Below are 22362 nucleotides of genomic sequence, written 5' to 3'. Positions count from 1 at the left end.
CTGACGACTGTGATTATTAACCCATTGTTCTCTAATACACTTACAGTCATTTACTCAACAGAAGAGGAACATCACAGCATCGTGTAATTTGGTGTTAACCATAACTTAGGTGTTAACTTAACGTTTTTCAGTAGGCTATAACTACTGCCTTTATAAAATAAACAGTGAAAGAGCCTGTACCACAAGAAAAAAAGAAAAGAAAACAACGACTGTAAAACTTTATATAATATTTATTATATTTTACCAAAAGTGTTCCTATAAACGCCATAGAGTGAAAGATCAATACAAATCTATGTAAACATGATAATTCCATAAAGAAAAAATATAAATATATATATATAATTTAAACTGATTAAAATTGTGTTTTTAGTGTGCACATTTAGCATTAATTTGTATAATATAAATATACTTCCATAACCTTATGAATTCCCTTTTGGTGCTAAAATGACAAATGTTGATTAACAATAGTTTAAAAGACAAGCATCGTGACATTGTCGTATACAAATGGACAGTTGCGATTTCATAAAAGATTAATCTTTCAGCCACAAAATGTAAACTTTTATTTAAAAACAGTACCTAAAATGGTTCTTATTCAACCTCTGTAAGAAAGGAAAAATTATGATGTCAAATTAATCTTGGTTGAATAGGGTTTGTCCTGACGGAGGAGTAAGCTCCGATATGCTTGATGAGATTGGGTTCAACGCTGTGTGCCTTTTCACCTGGCGTAGACCTGGCTATTTTGTACAGCACCATGTCTTTCGCATTACCCTGAGCACAGACAGCCTTGTCCAGGTATTCGGCGGCTCGGATGGAGGCATTGCCTGGGTACAGCATAGCAGGGGTGCAGCATTCAGTGGCAGGAGACACAGCATACAGCTGGGGTGAGAGCCTTCTGATCTCCAGCAGATAGTGCCTCCCTGCCAGCTCAGCCACGGCCATTATGTAGAGAGTTAGAAAGAGAAGATGACGAGGTGTAAAGGTAAAAGAAAGAGGTGTACAGAGAGTTGACAAGAGGAGAAGGATTGTAGCCCCAAACAGGCCGAGACCCAGCCATTCTAGAATGCGATACGGCTCCGGGTTCCAGTATCCCTGCAGACGTTCCGGGTGGTACAGCTTTATGTATAAAGTATTGAGGGCAAATTTCCGTGAGAGCAAGTCTTTAATCAACAGAAAGAAATCAGTCATCGGAAGTGCATCATCCTCCAGTACAACAACGTTTTTTGGCTGCATCAGGTCCCATCCTTTCCGCAGGCAGTGAACGTAATCTCTTTTCTCCTTCTCGAAGATGTTGGCCACCTCTTTGTGATTCCATTTCTCTTCTGGTGAACGCCTAACAACCAGGAACTGTTTCTCCAGAAGCAAAGCGTCCTCGTTCAAAGTGGGACCACTTTCGACATCACAGAGCATGACTTCGGCACATGGTTTATCGCCACATGTCGAAAGGAGCGATTTGAGCCGTTGTGCCACCTGTAATAGGTAGTGATAGTCCCTTCCTTCTATTCTTCTGGATGTCACTATGGTGACCAGGAGATAGGGGTTCTTAGCAACAGTTTCCAATGGATCCTTCATGCTTTTCGTAGAAGCAGCATTCTCCCAGAAATGTAGGGCCTCCTGACCCCTGTCATAGCTGTTTTGTAGTGATGCATCACTTAGAGAATCAAGATAGACTTTCTTTAAAAAATAACGTGAGTAAAGTAGATGATGGCAGCATACTGGCAATATCACTCCAAAGGTTAAAACACACAAAGTCACCCCTTGAGCTACTGGGCTTGACCAACGAAAGTGCTTGCTGGTACAAGTCCTCCATCGAGGCATCTGTGTCTGTTTAAACTGGTCACAATTTACTTCTGTGACAGTTCAGTGCAAATGTGATGGATATGTTGCAAAGATGGAGGATCCAGATAAAAATTACCGGAAGGACTCGAGGATATGAGATTATAAACTTCAGAGATATTTCCAACTTGAATCTATAGACAAGAGAGATATATGAGAGTCATACTCGTATTTTTGTTGTAAATAAAAATTAAACATGGGTCATTCCTTACATTCAATTTTGAAAAGATGTTTTATTAGGTAAATTAAAGTATACACTTAACATATCACCCCTTTAGGTTTTTTTATATATATATTCTGCCAAAACATATTTATTATTCAATAATAATAGTCTAAATATTAAGTAAAAATATTATGTACAGTACAGACAATACACTTGCTGCATGTAACGTACTTGACCTTTTGATGTTATACAATTTTTTAACATCTAATAAAAGTTAGTCCTATTTTCATATGAACAAACAATCTTGCGACACTCAAACGCCACCCTTTTCAGGAATTCGACCCTTCTTTATGTGAAAAAAGCTAGGAAGAGAGACAGTTTGCGCTGTAGAAAGCATAATAAACAATATGAATCAGCGTATTATAACAATAGAACAAACCCGGAAGAATCTATTTATCAGTCTGTAAACGAACCGTCAAGTTAAATATTTAAGAGATGGAACCAAGAATATAAACTATTTCAGAATTTCTACCTCTCAGAACGTGAATGTTTAGCACCCAACGACTAGACGACAGCTGCAGCAGCCCGAGACCAAAGAGCAGGTCAAACATAACTCTGTACGACCGTATTACGTGCTGCTACGCGCGTCAAAATAGGTCCACGTATCCATTGCGACGTTACTGTAAAACATGGACAAATTGCGCATTGATTTCGCAGCGAAGTGAAATCAATGCGCAATTTGATTTTTTTCGCATTTAATTGCGAATGCATACAGGCCGCACGTGATGGTTCATGACGCGAAATCTTCTATTTATTAAATTCGCATTCAGGGCGTTTATTTTTTGTATTTAAATAACTGTTACTAGATCTCAAAAAATTCCCGTGATTGGTTCATCGTAACCAGCGCTGAGTAAAGTAACAGAAAGCACATGATAACTCCTTCAAGTGCTGTAATCATCACACCAAAACACTAGATGGGAGTGTGAGGTAACAGACAGTAGCCTAGTAAATCATCTATTGCATAAGGCAGGATGAATATTAAGGAAAAAATGATATTTCTGGTATGAGAATGTGATTCGTGGTAGTACTACGAAAATAAAAAGTGGGAAGTGCGCTGTGCAATAGGTAGGGGACCAGGTAACGTTACATATCCTGTAGCCCAAATATCAGCAGATCATCAAATGTAAGTTACAGTCGTGTTTGTCAGTCTGAAAATATTTTCATTTGGCTAACATCATCGCAGTGGAACATTAACATCTCAATAAATAGGCTAACTACATAAGTAATAGAAATGACCAACTTAACTTTCAAGCTTACAGGTAAAGTTTGACACTTTAAGTTTGCACATATTAGCCTACATACATATGTACATACTACAACATAAAACATACTAAAGCCTGGAATTTTCCTGATAACCAACTGATAATAAAATACGACACTGCAATAAATTAAGCCTCACTGGGATTGTAAAAATCCTAGAAATATCTCAGTCATCAGAAATATCTCATTCACTCAAAAAAGTCTATAAAACTGAATCCTGAGTCAGACTCAAATTAAAGGGATAGTTTTAGGCTACCCCCAAAATTAAAAATCCATCGTCATTAAGTCACCCTTAAAATTGTCCCAAACCAGTATTAAATATTTTTTTTCGGCTGAACACAAAATAAGATATTTTTAAGGATATGGGTAATCAAACAGTTGATGGACCCCATTGACTTCCATAGTATTTTCCTCTATATATGGCAGTCAATGGACCCCATCAAGTTTGGTTAGAACAACTTGAGGGTGAGTAAATGATGACACATTTTGCCCAATCGTCCCAATGGAGGCTTACGATTGGTGGGTGAAGGTCTCTTGCGCATTTGATCTTTTCAGCTGGGCAAAGGGATTTTATTCCAGTTCATCTTTTATCTGACTTCATTTTATTATGACCAACGTATTTAGGTTAAATGCCAATAGTTAACCACACATTTAATTATTCTGTTTAACACTGTTGAAATTATAACCATTCAAATTATACTAGAGATAGTTAATAATTCCAGAGGAAGTCAGAATAAATTAAAATGTAACAATTTAGTAACAGTCGGGTAAATGTATGACGCCAATTACATAATCAGTTCAAAGATAATCTATACATAACATCAAATACTCTGAAGTACAAAATAAAATTTGGATACCTGACTTCTGAAAAAATCTGGAGACCCATACAAAGATTCGAGCCCAGATCACTTTGCAACATCTCTTGAAATACCCAGAGTAAGATGCAAAACTCTTTCATATGTAAACATGAGTTCACAATGGAAATTTTCATTAATCAAGTCCTATAGACCTGTTTAGCCTGACAGCAGAAGGTAGAGAACATTTGGCCCGAACTGGAGACACGCCCAACACACATTCAGCAAAATATCTTTAAACTCTGAAAACCTTTATTACTTTTTTGTTTACTTCTCTGGGGATGAGACCTTTGTACCAGTCACACTGAGACATTTCAAATGATATCAAACATGTATAATACTGTATAATTAGAATTTGCATTAAACCATATAGATTTTGTGTGAATTCTGTTGGAGGGATGGGTGGAAGAGGCAGTAAAAGGAAAGGCATGTAAATTAAAGTTATTCACTCAGTGTGAAGTTGTCTCGGATGGGGACGTATGAATGAGTTCAGATGTTAATTTCCTTTATTTTCTTAGAGAGTCATTGTTCCTTAATCAGACATTCCGGCATTTGCTAGTTTTTTCCAGTTTTTATAGGTGAACTATCCCCAAAGGAAATCTAAACCACCCGTATAACCAGATCGACTTCTTAATTACCTATACTGTTGGGAAACTGTTTCAAGGTTGTTGTTTTTTTGTTTGTTTGTTTTTCTCAATGTCTTCGACATACCGCTACATGGCAAATGTAGAGATAAAAATATTTAGTTTTAAAATTATGCATTTTGCTCACTTTATGTTCCCATATTTTGCATTGCCATATATTGATCACCACCATGAATTGATAAACTGGTACTGGTAGAATTAGAATAAGATCTGTATGTTGTAGCAGGCCTATCATAAAAAAAGAAAAGAAAGTTGTCATGGTCGTTTTAGAGACAACAACCAACAACACTGTCTAAAATAATTGTGCATCGTTTGCTCTAACAATTTGTAAACAAGTGTTGACTTTGTCCCACAAATGTCTGGCAAGAAAACAGCAGCCCTTGGGTGAGCGGTGTAAACAGGGTGGGTCTTCATGGAATGCATCAAGATGAACAGGTCCGACCAGCGTCTGTCAGCCTCTTTAATAAAGCATATCTTCAGTGTTTCTTCACATTGGTTTTACCTGTGCAGAGAGGACACTCAGGTGAGCACACATGGCATCCAATACAGGACAAATGGGCTACCTGCCCAGCGGAGGGGCTATATTCTGCACCATACCTGACATCCTCTACATACCGGAGCTTGTGAGTTTATTTACTTAATTCATTTGAATTAACTTTATATTATGTTTTCATTAAAGTCACTGAAACAAAGAGCTGATATGTTAGTTATTTGATGTAAATTCAAGTACTTAAATGTTAAACAGTATATAATATTTGTTAATGGATCAAGTTATTGATCAGTGGTATACTGTTTTTATTCATTTGGCAACAATAGCTGTGAGAGTTCAGCCTGGAAAATCGAACTTCATTTATTTGAATCATTTCAGTCATTTAAAAAGACAACAAATATTAACAGAAATTTAAACAATTATGAAATGATAAAAATATTATTTTGTTAATCTAAAGATTATACTGTTAAATACAAGATATTTAAAGTGACTTGATTCATTATTGAATACGTATATACATAAAAAATAAGCTAATCTGTAATCGTCAAAACATTTTAATAAGCCAACTATTACTGATAAATGTCACGTATTGTATTTCATTTCAATGTCATTATTTTCTCTTATATCGATTTTAAAACAATTCATAAACAATAGGGTTTTTCATCTATTTGAATATGCATTTTATTTTCTTGTACAAAGAGTCCAACTATCTGGAAGCTCATTTTTCATTGTGTTTATTTCACAGGTCTTTGGCGGTCTGGTATTGTCTCTGGTAGCATCTACATACCTCATTCCTAACAATCCCCAGGCGTATGTGATTACGGTGACAATTTTCTGTTTCATCGCAACATTCCTATGGCTCATGGTCTTTGCCTGTGGGTCTCATCGTAACAAAAGCTCTTGGGCAACCGCAGTAGGTTTATAATCTTTCTCTTTGTCATTTGCCTTTCCATCTTCTCTTTCTCTCCACTCACAAAGAAGTTTTCCTATTTTAATATACATTTTCAAAATTTTCTCTCCACAGGATGTAGCATACCATGGATTTGCAACACTCATCTATCTCAGTGCTTCTGTGCTTTTAGCTTTTGTAACCATTGCTTTTAGTTATGTTGACACTACCATAATTGTTTACAAGCTGGATGTTGCTGCCGTGGTAAGTCCCTCTAGCCCAAATCTAAAATGTTACCTGTTAAATACTACTACAGTAAGAAGATGAAATTTGTGAAAAAAATGACAAAACATTCATTATGTTCTGAAATATCTTGAATATTTAGATTACTAAACATTTAACTTCATTTAGGTAACCTAAAATGTGCTTCATGTGCTAACAAATAACTTAAAATAAAATCAACTTGATTAGATTACACCAGCAAAAGTCATTTTAAAGAAGCATCTGTACATTTTTCCTGTGATCTGTGTATAATGTATAAAGTGTATAATGACAGTTTTTTTCTTTAATTTCAGGTGTTCTCCTTTCTCACAACAGTTCTGTATTTCATCCACACCATTTTCTCAGCCATCAGATGGAAATCCTTCTAAAATATCTGCCCACAACCTTGAACGGCATCATTAAGCAAAGTTATTACACAAATGTGATTTATGCATCAGTAATAATTCATGTGATAATAGATTGACTGTACAGTCTTGTTTTGATCTTCTATAAAATGTATACAGACTTTTTTTAAACACTTTTTGCTGGTGTTCTTTTGTAAACTAGTCTCACCTTAGGTATAAATTATTGTAATTACTGTATGACAGTATATCTAATAAAGGAGATTACAAACGATCTGTGGAGAATAATCTTTTGGATTATAGGGCTTATCTAGGGCTTCATTATAAACCAGATAAATGCACTTTACTTTGAAATATAAGATCTTCTGGAATGAATCACCTGCTTTTACAAAATGTTGCCAGTGTGATGTACCGTACCGAACGCAACATATCTAATTGGGAATGCAAAACGTTTGCAATAGAGAACACAAAAGCATTGCATTTTTTTTTCTTCTTTTTTTTCCCCCACCCCTTTAGGAGCTCCATACTTTCTATTTCAGAACTGGTTCTTTTGATTATAAAAATGCTCTTTACAATAAAGAAAACATGGTTAACTGAAAGATTCTTTGGGGAACCAAAAGTATATTTTTTAGAAATATAATATAATACCATGCAATTATTTTTTAAGATTGTATGGCCTTAGCAGAGCACCACAATAATGTGGGCATGGATAAGTTATGAGTAAACAAACCTGTAACCAGAGTAAAGGTGTAGATGTAATCGCAGCATTTCAGTTTTTTTTTTTTTTTTTTTTTTGGTCATGTGTGTTGTAGTCTGTGTATTTTGGTGTGTCTTTCTGTTCCTTAGCATGCATCTATTTTTCCAGAACTGGTTTAAACTGTTTAAACTGGTATAACCTGTTCCTAATGGGTCTGTAATGAAGTATGAGTAACAGGACACAGGAGTGTGAGTTCACACACATTTGGAACAGGGGACAATTGGACCCTGTAAGGTGATGTCTGGGAACTGTATCAAAATATTTAATTCATGAGGATAGGACAGGTGGGGAAAAGTATCCAGGAGTCCAGGTGCATTATACTATGACATGATTACTTCTATGTAGATCACAAAAGCCACTTAAAAATGTATGAATGATATTGCATTAGATGATAGAATATACAATTTGTTTTAATATATAGCACAAGCACACATTACATTTGTTAATAACATTAATAAATTAAGTTAAAATTCTTACTTTTGTAAGTGGCTCAATTGGATAATTCACTGAAAAATGAACACACCCTCATGTCTTATTAAGAATTTCATTTGTCTGTAAGAGAATAGTAAGAATGAAAGTCTAAGTCTCTGTTTACTTTCACTGTTTGAAAGAAAGAAACGACGAAAGGAGGGTTTGGAACAACATGCATTAATACACAAATTTTCATTTTTTAGGGTGAGGAAGAATCCCTCTTCATATCGAAATGTAAATGTAACAAATTATTTTAATTAGTTGCCAACAACATTGCCTTAAACAATTTTTTTATTATTATTTTATAAAACGATGTTAATTTCAGCCCTGACAATGTTTAACCACACTGTAAAATTAAAGGTACATCAAATATCCTGTTGGGTACTCAGGGAACTTCAAAAGGTGCCTCAAAACTCTTTCTCTGATAATAGAGTTACTGGTGTAACCACTGACATTCTTTACAGATCTTGGGGGAACTTGTGAGAGCCTTTAAGCACTCTGTTTGCATGGGTTCTGGATACAGCTTTTCATTACCATGAGACCTTGAAGTGCTTAGGGGAAATTAGAGGAACTTAAATTCTTTAAATGTAAGATTTGTAAGATCTGTAAACATTTAAGTGGTTTCTGGAAGATTTCTTTTATAAAAGTCAGCCTCTTGAAGAACCTGGACGTTCTCTGAGGCCATAATAAGATGTGGCCTACAGCATTGTACCTGAAATCCTCACCATCGGACTGCTTACTCAACGACGTGGAACGTAAATATCACTTAACCAAACCTATTTCTAGAGACCTTGGCATTGTTGTATATTATTAGTATATGATTTTCTAATTTACATCAGAGGTAATATAACTGATGCTAGTTAATAACAAATAATCTTTCGTTTATTTGTTTGATACATAATAAGGTTCTTCACCTTAATTTCAGAGAAACAACAGTTTATCTTTCCATAAGATAACGTAACTCTTCTATAGCCACACTTAACTTACTCACATGTATTTTATGCATTTTACGCACTTTATTCCTTTATCATTCATTGTATTCATTTAGTAGTTGTGTTAATTGTTCTGTTTATCTTTTGTTAATAAAATCTATTTTATTACAATTGTGTCTTCCTTGTGCTGATAAGGCAGAAAAGGCTCTACAAGTTAGAAATCTCACCAATCTTTCAGATAAATCAGCTGACCAACTCTCCCCCCTTTACATTCATTATAAATGACTGGGCAGCCTCCTGTGCGGAGTGTTCTCATACAGCCAAGGTAAAAGACCTTGACTAGTGTCCCAAACTAAGAGGGGGGAAGGTGGTCATCTGATGTACTCATAACCACACATTAAGTGACGTGTGATCCAAAATTCACAACGTCAGCGGTGACGTGAGTACCAATCACTACCTTACTTAGTGTCCTTGGGTGGACAAAAGTAAAAATCACTACATAATAATGCGATGAAGATAAATGTAATCTATTATTCCCTAAAAAATCTCCCATGCTGCAGCTCTCAAATCTCATTCATGTTACTCAAAAACAAGATGACAGGCTTGGTGTTGATGCTTGATACCTTTTGTTTCTTATGCCTTAATCATTTGCATTGTGACCAATTTGAATATAAGACATCTCTGTCCGAGGGTAAGATTATAAATGACATACAGTGCATCTGGAAAGTATTCACAGCGCTTCACTTTTTCCACAATTTATATTGCAGCCTTATAATGTTTTTCCTCAATTCTACAAACAATACCCTACAATGACAAACATGAAAGAAGTTTGTTTGAAATCTTTGCTAATTTATTAAAAATAAAAAACGAAAAAAATTACACACATATTCACAGCCTTTGCCATGACATTCAAAATTGAGCTCAGGTGCATCCTGTTTCCACTGATCACCCTTGAGATGTTTCTACAACTTGATTTGGAGTCCATCTGTGGCTAATTCAATTGATTGGACATGATTTGGAAAGGCACAACCCTGTCTATATAATGCTGCGTTCCAGGCAGGTTTTAGTTACGAAAGCTATTGATAATGCATAACATTAGTGGATAAATAACATTAGAGCAATACCTTAAATTATTTGTTTTAATATACGCCTATACATAAACAATCCCTAAGGGCTGCAATTGTTGTTTCGAGGGCTATGTGACGTCAGAACTCGTAGGAGTACATCGATCTAGTACGAGTTCACGGGTTTGACGGCCGTTCCAGTGCACTTTCACAGGTAGAAGGTTGGAAAAACACAGGTTACGGGTTGCCTGGAATGCGGCATTAGGTCCAATAGTTAACAGTGCATGTCAGAGCACAAACCAATCCATAAATTCCAAGGAATTTATGTAGACTGAGGCAGGATTGTTTTGAGGCACAGATCTGAGGAAAGGTACAGAAAAATGTCTGCAGCATTGAAGGTCCCAATGAATGGAGTGGCCTCCATCATCCGAAAATGGAAGAAGTTTGGAACCACCAGGACTCTTTCTATAGCTGGCCACACCGGACAAACTGAGCGAATGGGGGAGAAGGGCCTTAACTAAGGAGGTGACCAAGAACCTGATGGTCACTCTGACAGAGCTCCAGGGTTTCTCTGTGGAGAGAGAACCTTCCAGAAGAACAACCAACTCTGATGGTTCTTCATTTACAGATGGAAGCCACTCCTCAGTAAAATGCACATGATATCCCATTTGGAGTTTGCCAAAAGGCACCTGAAGGATTTTCAGATCACAGAAAAAAAATTGTCTCTGGTCTGATGAAACAAAAATTCAACTCTTTAGCCAGAATGGCAAGCGTCATGTCTGGAGGAAACCAGGCGTCGCTCATCGCTTGGCCATACTTTCCATACAGTAAACCATGGTGGTGGCAGTGTCATGCTGTGGGGATCTTTTTCCTTTTGAGGAACTGGGAGACTAGTCTAGATTGAGGGAAAGATGAATGCAGCAATGTACAGAGACATCATTGTTAAAAACTTGCTCCAGAGCGCTCTGGACCTCAAAATGGGGCGGAGGTTCATCTTCCAACAGGACAATGACCCTAAGCACAAAGCCAAGATAACAAAGAAGTGGCTACAGGACAACTCTGTGAATGTCCTTGAGTGGCCCAGATTTGAACCCGATTGAACATCTCTGAAGAGATCTAAAAATGGCTGTGCACTGACACTCCCCATCCTACCTTATGGAGCTTGAGAGGTCCTGCAAAGAAGAATGGGAGAAACTGCCCCAAAAGTAGGTGTGCCAAGCTTACTCAAGACCATACTCAAAAAGGCTGAGAATACTCATGCACATGTGAATTTTTTTTTTTTTTTAATTGCAAAGACTTTTTTGTATAATTAAGGATAATATAATTATTTAAACATTGTGGAATAAGGTTGTAACAACAAAATGTGGAAATAGTGTAGCAATGTGAATACTCTCCAGATGCACTGTAACTTACATTTTTGTATATTGTTTTTTTTACAAAAAGCTATTATACGGCTTCAGAAGATTCAAAGGGATAGTTCACCCGAAAATTTACATTTTATGTTTACGTTTACCTGTCATAATGTGTACATTGGCCTCATTTACTGGAAGTGATCGCACACAGAAGGCCATTGGACATTGTAACATATTAGAGGTTAAAAAGTATATACATACTGTTTCTCAAACAAAACCAATCGTTTTGTGTCTTATTAAGACATCAATGTGTCCTCACGAACCGCAGGTTTTAATATGGATTCGTATAGGGGCGGTTCAAGAGTTGGGGCCACTATCTGATTGGCCCACGTTCCATCAATCGTCGACGAGAAGAGCAACCGGAGAATTATTCACAACTATCACAGATGCAGTCTCCCCCCCCCCCCCCCCCCCCCCCCCCCCAAAAAAAAAAAAAAACAATTGGCGGCAGTAATTTGTCAATGCAACTTGGGAGAAGAAGCAAAGGTTGTGGCTAGCATCAATAAAACTTTTTTTCTCCCAAGTTGTAGGCTCTATCAGCAGGCAAGAGCAGCCTTTCCTCGGCTATAGTCCTTCTTACATTTACCTGACTCTGATGTCTCTGTAGTGGAAAATATTTGTCTTGAGATATTGAGATATTATTTGTTTGGTGTAGATCTAACTGCTGATCTTTGGTATCATGAATCTATAATTTGTTCCTTGGCAGATCGTTTTGGCTGAGAGCAAAGGGAAGTTTTATATTTTAGGTGTAATTTAACCGTTGTAGATAGCACTAACTTTTGTCTAAATTGTTCACTTTATTTCTTGAATAGCTTCTTATACCTTTTACTATATTCTTATAGTTGAATTATGATCACACTAACTGACATTTAACAAAAAGAGACTGGGTTGTGTTTTATGTCATATTTCATTTCATTACAGTGGCATTCATATATATCCACACTTGTCTGAACAACATATATATTTTTTATATATCTATGTTTTTTATGTAAATGAAAAGAGGCAGGGTTTTTTATATTTCGTTTTGATATGCAGTGAAGATAATGCATTACCTCCACTAGATTTGTGTGGCTATAATGTTGCATTTAAAAAAAAATGAAAATGAAAGTAGGCAGAGTGGTGTTTTATCAAATCTTTTTTTTATTGTAGCCTAAAATGTACAATTATACACTGAGTGACACTATCAAGAACACTGCTGTTCCATTTGCAGAGTAGCCTACTTGACTTGCCCTCCCGTCCCGTCGTTCTCCAGTCGAACTTGGCAAGTCTGAATTACATTGACGCAAATCAGAAGTTTGCATACTGAGAAACTTATATTTTAGTTTACAATATTTGAAATATGGCATAGAACTCTACGCCAATGTTCCTTTTTTTATGTACCTTGTACGTGGCCCCTGAATGTAACATCTGGCCCCTTAATGGCCACTGTTACAGAAAAACAGAAACTGTCTCCAGAAAAAACGGCGTTTGGGGGGTAAAATGTGTGTTATTTTGGCAAGGTTGCCTGCTAAAATTTGCATTCATGGGTCTATATATCACATAATAGTTTGCTTCAACCCGGGGAAAACAACCCACTTAGCAACACAGTGCAGTTGAGCTCTGTTGACATTTGACAACTAACGTTACGCGTCGGCTTCGTTGCTCTGATTGGTTGTAAGTCTGTCCAATTGATGTCTTTGCTGGTTCGGTTGAAACACGCCCCATAATCACAGCCCAATGGAGCAGTATCGGACTCATATTCTGACTAGAATTGAGTATGACCACATCAGGCTAGAAAATTCCTAGAACCGCCACTGGATTTGCATATTTTTTTCTCTCATTCTAATACTTTTATGTGTTACCATTCACATGATTATACGACTGACCGACTGTGACGGTTGGAGTTAAATCTTCATTTGTGTTCCAATGAAGAAACTAAGTCACAAAATATCTTGGATGCCCTGAGGGTAAGCAGATAACTTTGAGTTGTGACTCATAACACATGATCTTTATTTTCACAACTATAACTTTAATAACATTACTAACAGTGAATGTTGTACTTTGCAGAGATCTGCTGAAACAAGTTCGAACAGGAATGAAAACCTTTTGTAAAGCTGGAAATCAAGTGCCAGGACCATCTGCTAGAAAAGAGGAAAGAAGAAGCCTGGCAGAAACCAATGTCCCTCGTGAATATTTTTTCTATGTTGCATTTTATGTTGCAATAAAGTAAACTTTTTTAAATTGTCAGTGAAATTTTGTAAAAAAAGGTATATTGTCCATTGTCAACTGTGTAGCGAAGTAATGTATGTAATGCTCTCACTGCACGAAAAGTCACTTTTCAAGCAGATCTCTGTTGGTCAACTGTCCCCCATACTCACACGAGATTCCTGATTGTGTGGATTTGTTGAAATGACTGAAAATTCGCTAAACAACAATAAATATGACTGCACCTGAACTCTGTATATGAGGATTCTTGTAAAAGGATTCCAGGTCCAAGCCTCTACATGTTTGTAGTAAGAATACTTGACAGCTGTTTATGAGCACTGACTCATGTCACACATTTAAGCTAAGTGTGGCAATGATGGCGAGAAAGAACCATGGGAAAGAGCGAGGCCAGTGGCGCAAGTGCTAATGAGCATCACATGCGCTCCATACCGCTCTAGTCACATGGTGGAGCTCTGGAAGGATAAAGCAAGACGTGACGACAGTGAAGGATAAGAGAGGACCAGGGGGTCTTCCAGAAAGCAAGGTTAACAGTCACATATACACTGAACACTCGGTTGTTTAACCCAAATCTTGGTAACTCGATGAATGCAGGTTCCAAAACCACGGTCGTAAGTTCAGCCTGTCCGGAGTGTGAAACTCAGAGTTAACAGTGACCACAGGATATTTTCAACCGAATGCTAAATCCATGAGTCACTATGGACACTATAAGAAGCAGGCCATACTTCTTTTGTGGCAATTTACATTCTTTAGTGTGGTTTTGAAATCTTTTTAACATTAGTTAAAGGAACACTCCACTTTTTTTGAAAATAGGCTCATTTTCCAAGTCCCTTAGAGTTAAACAGTTTTACTGTTTTTGAAAACCTTCAGCCGATCTCTGTATATGGCGGTAGCACTTTTAGCATAGCTTAGCATACATCATTGAATCGGATAAGACCATTAGCATCTTCTTCTTCTTCTTTCGGCTGTTCCCTTTAGGAGTCGCCACAGCAAATCATCTGCCTCCATCTATTTCTATCCTCTGTATCGTCTTCTCTCAGTCCGACTACCTTCATGTCCTCCTTCACTACATCCATAAGGATAAGACCATTAGCATCTCGCTCAAAAAAACAAAACAAAAACAAAGACAATATTTCAATATTTTCTTCTATTTAAAACTTGACTCTTCTATAGTTCTATATGTACTAAGACCAACGAAAATAGTTTTACACTGATATAACTAGGGACTATTTTCTCATTCCTGGATAAGAATCACGGAACTTTGCGGCCGTCCCATGGGTGCAGCAGCGCAACGATATTACACCGCCTGAAAGTAGGCTAACCTCTGTCAACATAACCAACATGACAACCTGCTTGCACAAAGTCTCGTGCCTTGCAACAATGGAGACCTTTGTGAGAGACGATTCAGATTATATTTACTTTGGTGCAGACCCTGAACCATATCTATTTGAACCAGAATAACAATTAGAGTTACAGTGAAGATGAGCTTTTGAAACGTAAAAGGCAAGAAAGTGTGGCTGAACAGACTGGGGCAGAAGGGACGAGGAGAACAGATTTAAACTGGCGAGTCTGAGAAGAGTCAATTCACACCCAGCGGTAATTCAAGGAAAATTTGACATGGATTCGGTTTTCCGACCTTTTGATTTTGACTAACATAATATGTGAATGAAATAGGCTAAAACAGTGCTTATTATTAAGACAGAGAGTGCGCACGCTCCGCTCTTTTTCTCTTTCACTCAGTTAACATGCGCACTGTCATCTACATCCCTCATAAATCGCAATAACAGATCAAATAAGACTTTGCTGGGATAAAAACATTTTTGGGTGTCCGCCAATTTCAATTTTACTGGAGCAAAGTTTGGTGATTATTACGTAGGAATGAGAGAATAGCCCTATATATCAGTCTAAAAATCACAACTTTTCATTTTCCATTGGTCTTAGTAAACGATGTAACTACAGAATACTCTTAATTTAAATAGGAAAAATATTATCTTTGAAAAAATAAAGTTTTGGTAATTTCTGAGCACGATGCTAATGATCTTATCCGATTCAATGATGTGCTAAGCAATGGTAAATGTGCTACCGCCAGATACAGAGATCGGCGGAATGGATTCAAAGATATGGATTCAAGATAGAGAAGGTAAAACTCAACTATTTAACTCTAAGGTACTTGAGAAATGAGCCTATTTTCAAAAAAGTGGAGTGTTTCTTTAATGCACCGTGAACTAACACAAGCAACCAATGAACAACTGGATATTTGTTAACTAACATTAACATAGATTAATAAATATTGTTACAAATGTATTGCTCATTGTTAGTTAATGTTAGTTTATATATTAACAAATGTTTACAAATTAGACCTTATTGTTAAGTGTTACCATGTATATTTTTGTGATTAAAGTTGTGTCATTTACTGTTTCCCTGATCAACAAACCTTGTTACTCTAAGCTTTTTAAAAGCCGTGGTGACTTCAATATTTTAATGATTCATAACAGCTGACTTTAACTGTCCATCTGAGATATATATATATATATATATATATATATATATATATATATATATATATATATATATATATATATATATATATATATATATATATATGCACCGTTTGTTTTTGGCATTTCATAGAGCTTTTTGACCCGGAAACTGTGCTGTCAGCCTCAACAAGCAGAAACAATGTTTCTTTTGTCTTTTTTATTTATTTATTTATTGCACAATGTATAATACAAGACATGGAACATCCACCAACATAAGACACATTCACATGGATGTGCTAAAAATAAATAAACAGATGGAAAAAAAAATCAAGAAGCAAGGATAACGGCAAACCGGTAACAAAAATTAAATTCAAATCATTTTAACGGTAAAAGACTGCAAGACAGTTACCTGGTTAAAGCCGGGTGCACACTGTGCGATTTTGGCCACGATTTGGCCGTCTGAGACAAATTTAGCAAATCCTAAAAGATTCCTCTGATCCTAGGCTAAAATCTGACGTCTTTGGTCGTTAGTTTGACATGTTCACCGGCAGCCGATTAATGAGCGCTGCGACGAAATTCTGGCAGTGTCAGAAGATTTGGCACAGAATCCTGCAGTGTGACTTCTCCTACGACGACAGTCAAATATCTCAGTTTTTCAAGACAAACTATGACCAAAACGAGAGCTGGAGATTTCTTTGTAGCCAGCATTTCAGTCCCGCGTGTAATGCAGCTCACTGTCACTGAACGCGTCATTCATTGATGATATGAAACTCCGGGTGAGTTTTCTTGCGCGCGTCCGTTTTTAGCGTGACTTCACTATCGTGCAGTCTGACATTAATGTCAACTGAGATCTTACAGTGTGACATGGCGATCATGTTCGTACAGTCTGACAAGGGACATTCGCAAAGGATTTTGAAAAATCGCACAGTGTGCAGGACCCATTACAGAAAGTTTCCGCAATATATACGGTGAACAATTGTAATACCTTACATTTAATGTAAATTTACAATAAAATACAGTTTAAAATACAGTTAAATTCACAGTTTTTGGAAATGAAAAATAACAAGTCATTTTGTAATTTACAGTAAAAAAACATCAATTGATATTCCCAGAATTCCCTGCCGACACTTCACATTTTATGTATTTTCATTGAAATAAATGTTTCTTCTTAGTTTCAAATCAGTTATGTACATTAGGTTATGTACAACCGTTTATCCCACCCCTCCTATTTGATCCCTGTTAATAGTGAGTTCCCAGACCCAACATCTTGATGTGGGTCTGGCTTGTCAGGCTAGCTTCATAAGAGTTTCTCGGGAAACTAGGGTGGTTCCTCAGACAACTGACGCTTTTGAAAAGGTTCCTAAAAGTTCTACAGAGGGTTCCGCCAGTGTGGCAAAATGAAGACCCTTTTCATTTTTACAGCAGTCCTTAACTCTTAAAAAATATTTTTAGTTTTTTCTTTTTGCATCAATAATACTACAACAGCCCACTATTCACAAAAAATAGCCGACACAACGACACTAAATGCCATTTTTACCCACACCGTCATTGCACAAGAGGATATCTGGCTGGGAAAGTAGATGAACAAAGAAAAAAATATCTTTGAAAGGTGTGAGTGTCCCTGTAATCTCATGGATACTTCAGAACCTGATTCTCTGTCACCCAGCCCTTGACGCTTTGAAACTGTAGTTAAAAATAGTTGATCTAGTGGAACTTCAACAAGGATAAGACTTAAGATGTGTCCCCAGCTTTAATCAGACATGTGGACATTTTCTGGCTGGTACATTATTGTGGGAATATTTTTAATCAGAGGAACACTGTTCATTGCATTTTACATCAACACTAACAGTTAAGAACGCAGGCTGGACGTCAAAAATCATATTCACGGTTACTGGTTGAAATATGCACATAAATGTAATGGGGGGAAATTCGTGAATTTTCGTGAAATCCCTTTTTAGTGTGTTCAGATGAAAGAACTCCAAAGGTAGCAAAATGTCTCTGACTCACCCCAGTATTAGTTGGCAAGAAACACACATTTTTCGGCCTTCGGGGACTTTCTGTCTACAAGAATGATTCTGGTATTATTATAAAAACATAATAATATAGCAGCAGGACAGGTCTTTTAATTATATCTTTTGGAAGAAGACTTTACCTTTAGAAAATGTAAATACAATTATTTTGGAGTTGTTGTTTTGTTTTGTTTTGTTTTGTTTTGTGCAGATTATTATGACCTTCAGGTCAGTGTTATATTGTATGTGTTCCCTAAAACACACAGAGCTGTGAATTATTTTATTTTTTACAGTTTCACAACAGATTTAGAGGATGAGAACACCCAGTGAAAACACTGTTTTGGGTCTCAAAGTCAGTATTATATTATTTATTTATACAGTATTTATACAGTATGACATACTTGAAATACTCAAGGCTGCATTAATTTGATCAAAATGAAAGTAAAAACAGTAATATTGTAAAATATTAATAAACACAAAAAAAAATTCTATTAGAATGTATTTTAAAATGCATTTTAAAAGTGTTTAAATGTAAATGTATTTTTATTTAACACAGGAAATTTTTCATTTCTGAGTACAATGTAAAAGTCAAAAAAGCCTCAGAGTGCACGGTGTCTCCCTCTATAGCTTGGAGCATGAATGATAAGATGTTGAAATGATGTTGAAATGTATAAGTTTAAAGGGATAGTTCATCCAAAAATGAAAATGTGATGTTTATCTGCTTACCCCCAGTGCATCCAACATGTAGGTGTCTTTGTTTCTTTAGTAGAACACAAATGAAGATTTTTAACTCCAACCGTTGCTGTGTAGGTCATATAATCATGTGAATGGGTACCTTTCTATGAGAGCAAAAAAAACAAAAACATGCTTAGACAACATGTACAAAGAGCCCTGTGGCTCATGACAACACATTGACATCTTAAGACACAAAATCATCAGTTTGTGTGAGAAATTGAGTATTTATATAATTTTTTACCTTAAATAAAACGCTATATCCGACAGCCTGGAACACGTTTCACTTCCGGTAAGGTCAATAATACACGCGCTGGATATACACGCTTCAGTTCCGGTAAGGTCAATATCTATGCTCTGGATAGCGTGGATATTGACCTTACCAGAAGTGTAGCTTAAGACACAATTTTTTTTTTTTTAACCTCACATCAGACAAATCTCATCGAGTATTCCCAATGCCATTACTTCTGCCAGAGAAGGTCAAATCCCAGCTCGATCATAGATAAAAATATCCAACCCAATCACATGTAAATGTGTATAAATAGTACAAGTGTGGAATGTATACGCCAAAACTCCTTTTGGCGTGCATATGCTATGCAGTTTTTTGCGTGCATAGGATACGCACTTTATGGCGTGTATATGACACGCTCTTGGGTAGGATTAGGGTGGTGGGGTGTGTGGTTCGTGGCTGTATAATACGCCATAAAGTGCGTATCATATGCACGCCAAAAGGAGTTTTGGCGTATACATTCCACGGCATTGCACACTCGTACTATTTATACGCATTTTCGTGAGGTCCGCATGCTATATCGGTCGCGGATCGGTCGAATGATGCATCTATGTAAATATATATCTAAGATCGTGCCGGGTTTTGACCTTACTTGACGGAAGTAATGGCATTGGGAATAAAATGTTACATGTTGTGACATTTCACTTCTATTCTTCCGGGTGAAATCAATAAAAAAGTATACACTGTATTAATGAAACAAAACCACCTAATTGTACTACACTCTAAAAAATGCTGGGTTAAAAACAACTCAAGTTGGGTTGAAAATGGATAAACCTGGAAATTGGGTTCTTTGAACCCAGTGAATGGACCCATTCAAATAACCCAATTTCTGTGTTTGTCCATTTTCAACCCAAATTGAGTTGTTTTTAACCCAGCATTTTTTAGAGTCTAAACATTTGGGAAATTAATGTGGGAAAAAATAAATACTCTGAACTGCAAGTGGACCTACACAAACTGAAACAGTCAAAAGTGTATGCCCCGCTAATGTGACTTCAAACAAAAACAATGAGGGTAATCACAACTGAACATTTTCTGATAGAAATTAACATAGTTTTCTGTCTCTGAGATTATGCCAATATTCTTCTTATAAGGAACTCTATGTTCCTTGTCAATCTCAGATGATTCCTCTTCCACCACCCAAATGCACAGCTGCAGTTTCTGTCATTTCAGTCCACTGGCGAAGAAATGAAATCTTCTACACTCGTCTTCTAAGAAGTAAGAGTGACATGAAAGAGATTATCACATGTAAGTGACCCATTTCCTAACATTAGACAAGCCACTATTTGGAAATATTACAATATTTGCTGTCTTTTCTTTTAGAAGCTCTAAAGTCCCCTTTCAGAGGCAAAAGAAAAGTATATCATGAAAAATGGCATCATATTTGCCTCACATGTAACAGGATTTTATCTACGCTTCAATACAAGTTTCAGGAAGGAAGTTCACTTATGTAACACAAACATCAAATGAGGACACTTTAACTGGAACAGAAAATGTTTAGGTAAGAGTTGGAGACAAAATGGAGCATGTGTTTGTGACAATCATTGCTGCCCTATATGCCGGCGATGACTGCGCCAGCAGTGACTACAGGAAAGATAATACTTAATCTAACAAACTTCAAAGTTGTTTAATGACTCATAAGAGGATGATTCATTACTTCTGTTTTCAGCAAACTTGACGAAAGATCCCATAATCTGAGTTAATCTCAGATTACCGGTCTATGGTTGCTAGTGGCATACAAGCCAAATCATATGACTTTGCATGTTAGTCACTTCATATGTTCGTGAACATAAGACTAGTATATGGCATAGGAGGACTGGGCATGTGTTAAATAAGGCACTGGGTACCTTCATGCAGTTTAAAATGGACCTCGGACTGGTCTACGTTTCTGGAAAACAGTATACATCTCACATGACTACAGATCTATGGATAAATCATATCAAACAGCAAAATGACAAGAGGAATGTGTCATCTGCTTACTGTGCTTAATCTGATAATGCGGCATCCATATTATGGAAATATGATCGAAGAGATATGAAGAATATACATGTCTTGTCTTTGTAGAGTAACATGAGCTTTGATATGTTCTTCCGTATTGCTGGCATATACAGCTCAATTGTAATGTGATACATTGTAGTCTTTGTTGACATAGGGACAGAGCCCTGTTGTTTTTGAATTATTATTTAAAAAAGTCTATTGACTTTTGGAAACAAACAAAAAAACCTTATAGACTTTTTGTCTTAAACCCCCTTGTTCCCTTAACTCATATGTATTTATTTATTATGAATTTATTTTTGATCAGCTTGTAGTCCATCTTTAAGAGTTAAACTTGAGTTTAACATTTTAGCTAAACAAATAAATAAAATAATGGTTTTAAAAAAAATTGCCACTGGAGTTACTAAAGCTAAAAACATTTAATACAAAAGTCAATGTTCAGAGCAAAATTAGGTTGTTAATTTATTAAAAAGTTAATTTATTTTTATTTATTTACTAATTTTATTGCATCCCCTCCAAACTATTTATTTTAACATGTCATTACAAGACATATTGTCTGTTAATAATGTAAACATGTAAATAAACACCATAGAGGAGAAAAATAAACTGAATTCAAAATGTCAGTAAGTCGTGATAAAAATAGCAACAAAGTACTTGCCTAAGTGCACTTTATCACTGGATTGTGATAAAGGGCGAAGCATTAAAGACACTGACACAATCCCTTAACAATTTCAAAACCAGAGAATATGAAATCAAATATGCTTTTCCTGGATTTGTCGCATACTGCTCCCATGATGTTTATAGGATGTTGCATTTTAGGCAAACATGGTCATGATTCATGTGCTTACAAGTCCATGTGCTTTTTATTTGCCCTTCTCATACAGCCCAGTTAGACAGATGTCAAAACGCAATACGTCTAAAGCGGCCAAAAGTGTTATATCACGTTGCCCTCATGCAACTAAACTCATGTCACGGCATGTTGAATGTAAATGAAAGGATTTGGAGGCAGGATGTACCGATAGGGAAGGCAAGTATATTTATATAGCACATTTCATATACAATGGCAATTCAAAGTTGTCTGGCTATCATCTGACCGAGCTTAATTTAAAATTGAACATTGGTCTGGGGAGTCTGCTCTTTATTTTCTACTGCAAAAGAGGTGTGATAAACCAGCATAATTTGAATGAAGTATGCAATCTGATACTC

The 22362-nt window shown here is 36.4% G+C and overlaps 3 protein-coding genes across 4 annotated transcripts in view; 1 reads left to right on the top strand and 2 right to left on the bottom strand.

The window, feature by feature from the left end:
• Positions 1–262: 262 nt before the first annotated feature.
• pgap4 (post-GPI attachment to proteins GalNAc transferase 4) lies at positions 263–2836 on the bottom strand. The gene is made up of 2 exons (XM_067431136.1): positions 2529–2836; positions 263–1967 (listed from the first exon to the last, which is right to left on the bottom strand). The coding sequence occupies exon 2, from the start codon at positions 1813–1815 to the stop codon at positions 625–627; it is 1191 nt and encodes a 396-aa protein (XP_067287237.1). The 5' UTR covers positions 1816–1967; positions 2529–2836; the 3' UTR covers positions 263–624.
• A 993-nt stretch (positions 2837–3829) lies between these two features.
• The window catches only part of tmem178a (transmembrane protein 178a), an 89441-nt gene continuing 70908 nt past the window's right edge, over positions 3830–22362 (bottom strand). The window contains exon 5 of one of the 2 annotated variants that reach the window (XM_067431774.1): positions 3830–5316. In XM_067431774.1, the coding sequence (XP_067287875.1) occupies positions 5302–5316 (15 nt within the window). In that variant the 3' untranslated portion in view covers positions 3830–5301. Of the gene's footprint in view, positions 5317–20152; positions 20373–22362 lie in introns of those variants that run through there. The other variant, XM_067431773.1, reaches the window with a different exon arrangement.
• On the top strand, positions 5290–7016 carry LOC137058490 (myelin and lymphocyte protein-like). Its single transcript, XM_067431776.1, has 4 exons — positions 5290–5437; positions 6050–6217; positions 6329–6457; positions 6769–7016. The coding sequence occupies exons 1-4, from the start codon at positions 5348–5350 to the stop codon at positions 6841–6843; spliced, it is 462 nt and encodes a 153-aa protein (XP_067287877.1). The 5' UTR covers positions 5290–5347; the 3' UTR covers positions 6844–7016.

This window comes from Pseudorasbora parva, chromosome 22 (genome assembly GCF_024679245.1).
Source record: "Pseudorasbora parva isolate DD20220531a chromosome 22, ASM2467924v1, whole genome shotgun sequence".
Classification (NCBI taxonomy): domain Eukaryota; kingdom Metazoa; phylum Chordata; class Actinopteri; order Cypriniformes; family Gobionidae; genus Pseudorasbora; species Pseudorasbora parva.
The sequence above is the reverse complement of the archived record's forward strand: the minus strand, read 5'-3'. Positions and strand labels throughout refer to the sequence as shown.

Coding starts and splice junctions, on each gene's coding strand:
- pgap4 (XM_067431136.1), bottom strand. CDS start 1,815: ATGCCTCGATGGAGGACTTGTACCAGCAAGCACTTTCGTTGGTCAAGC.
- LOC137058490 (XM_067431776.1), top strand. CDS start 5,348: ATGGCATCCAATACAGGACAAATGGGCTACCTGCCCAGCGGAGGGGCT. Junction 5,438..6,049: donor TCCTCTACATACCGGAGCTT/GTGAGTTTATTT, acceptor TTTATTTCACAG/GTCTTTGGCGGTCTGGTATT. Junction 6,458..6,768: donor AGCTGGATGTTGCTGCCGTG/GTAAGTCCCTCT, acceptor CTTTAATTTCAG/GTGTTCTCCTTTCTCACAAC.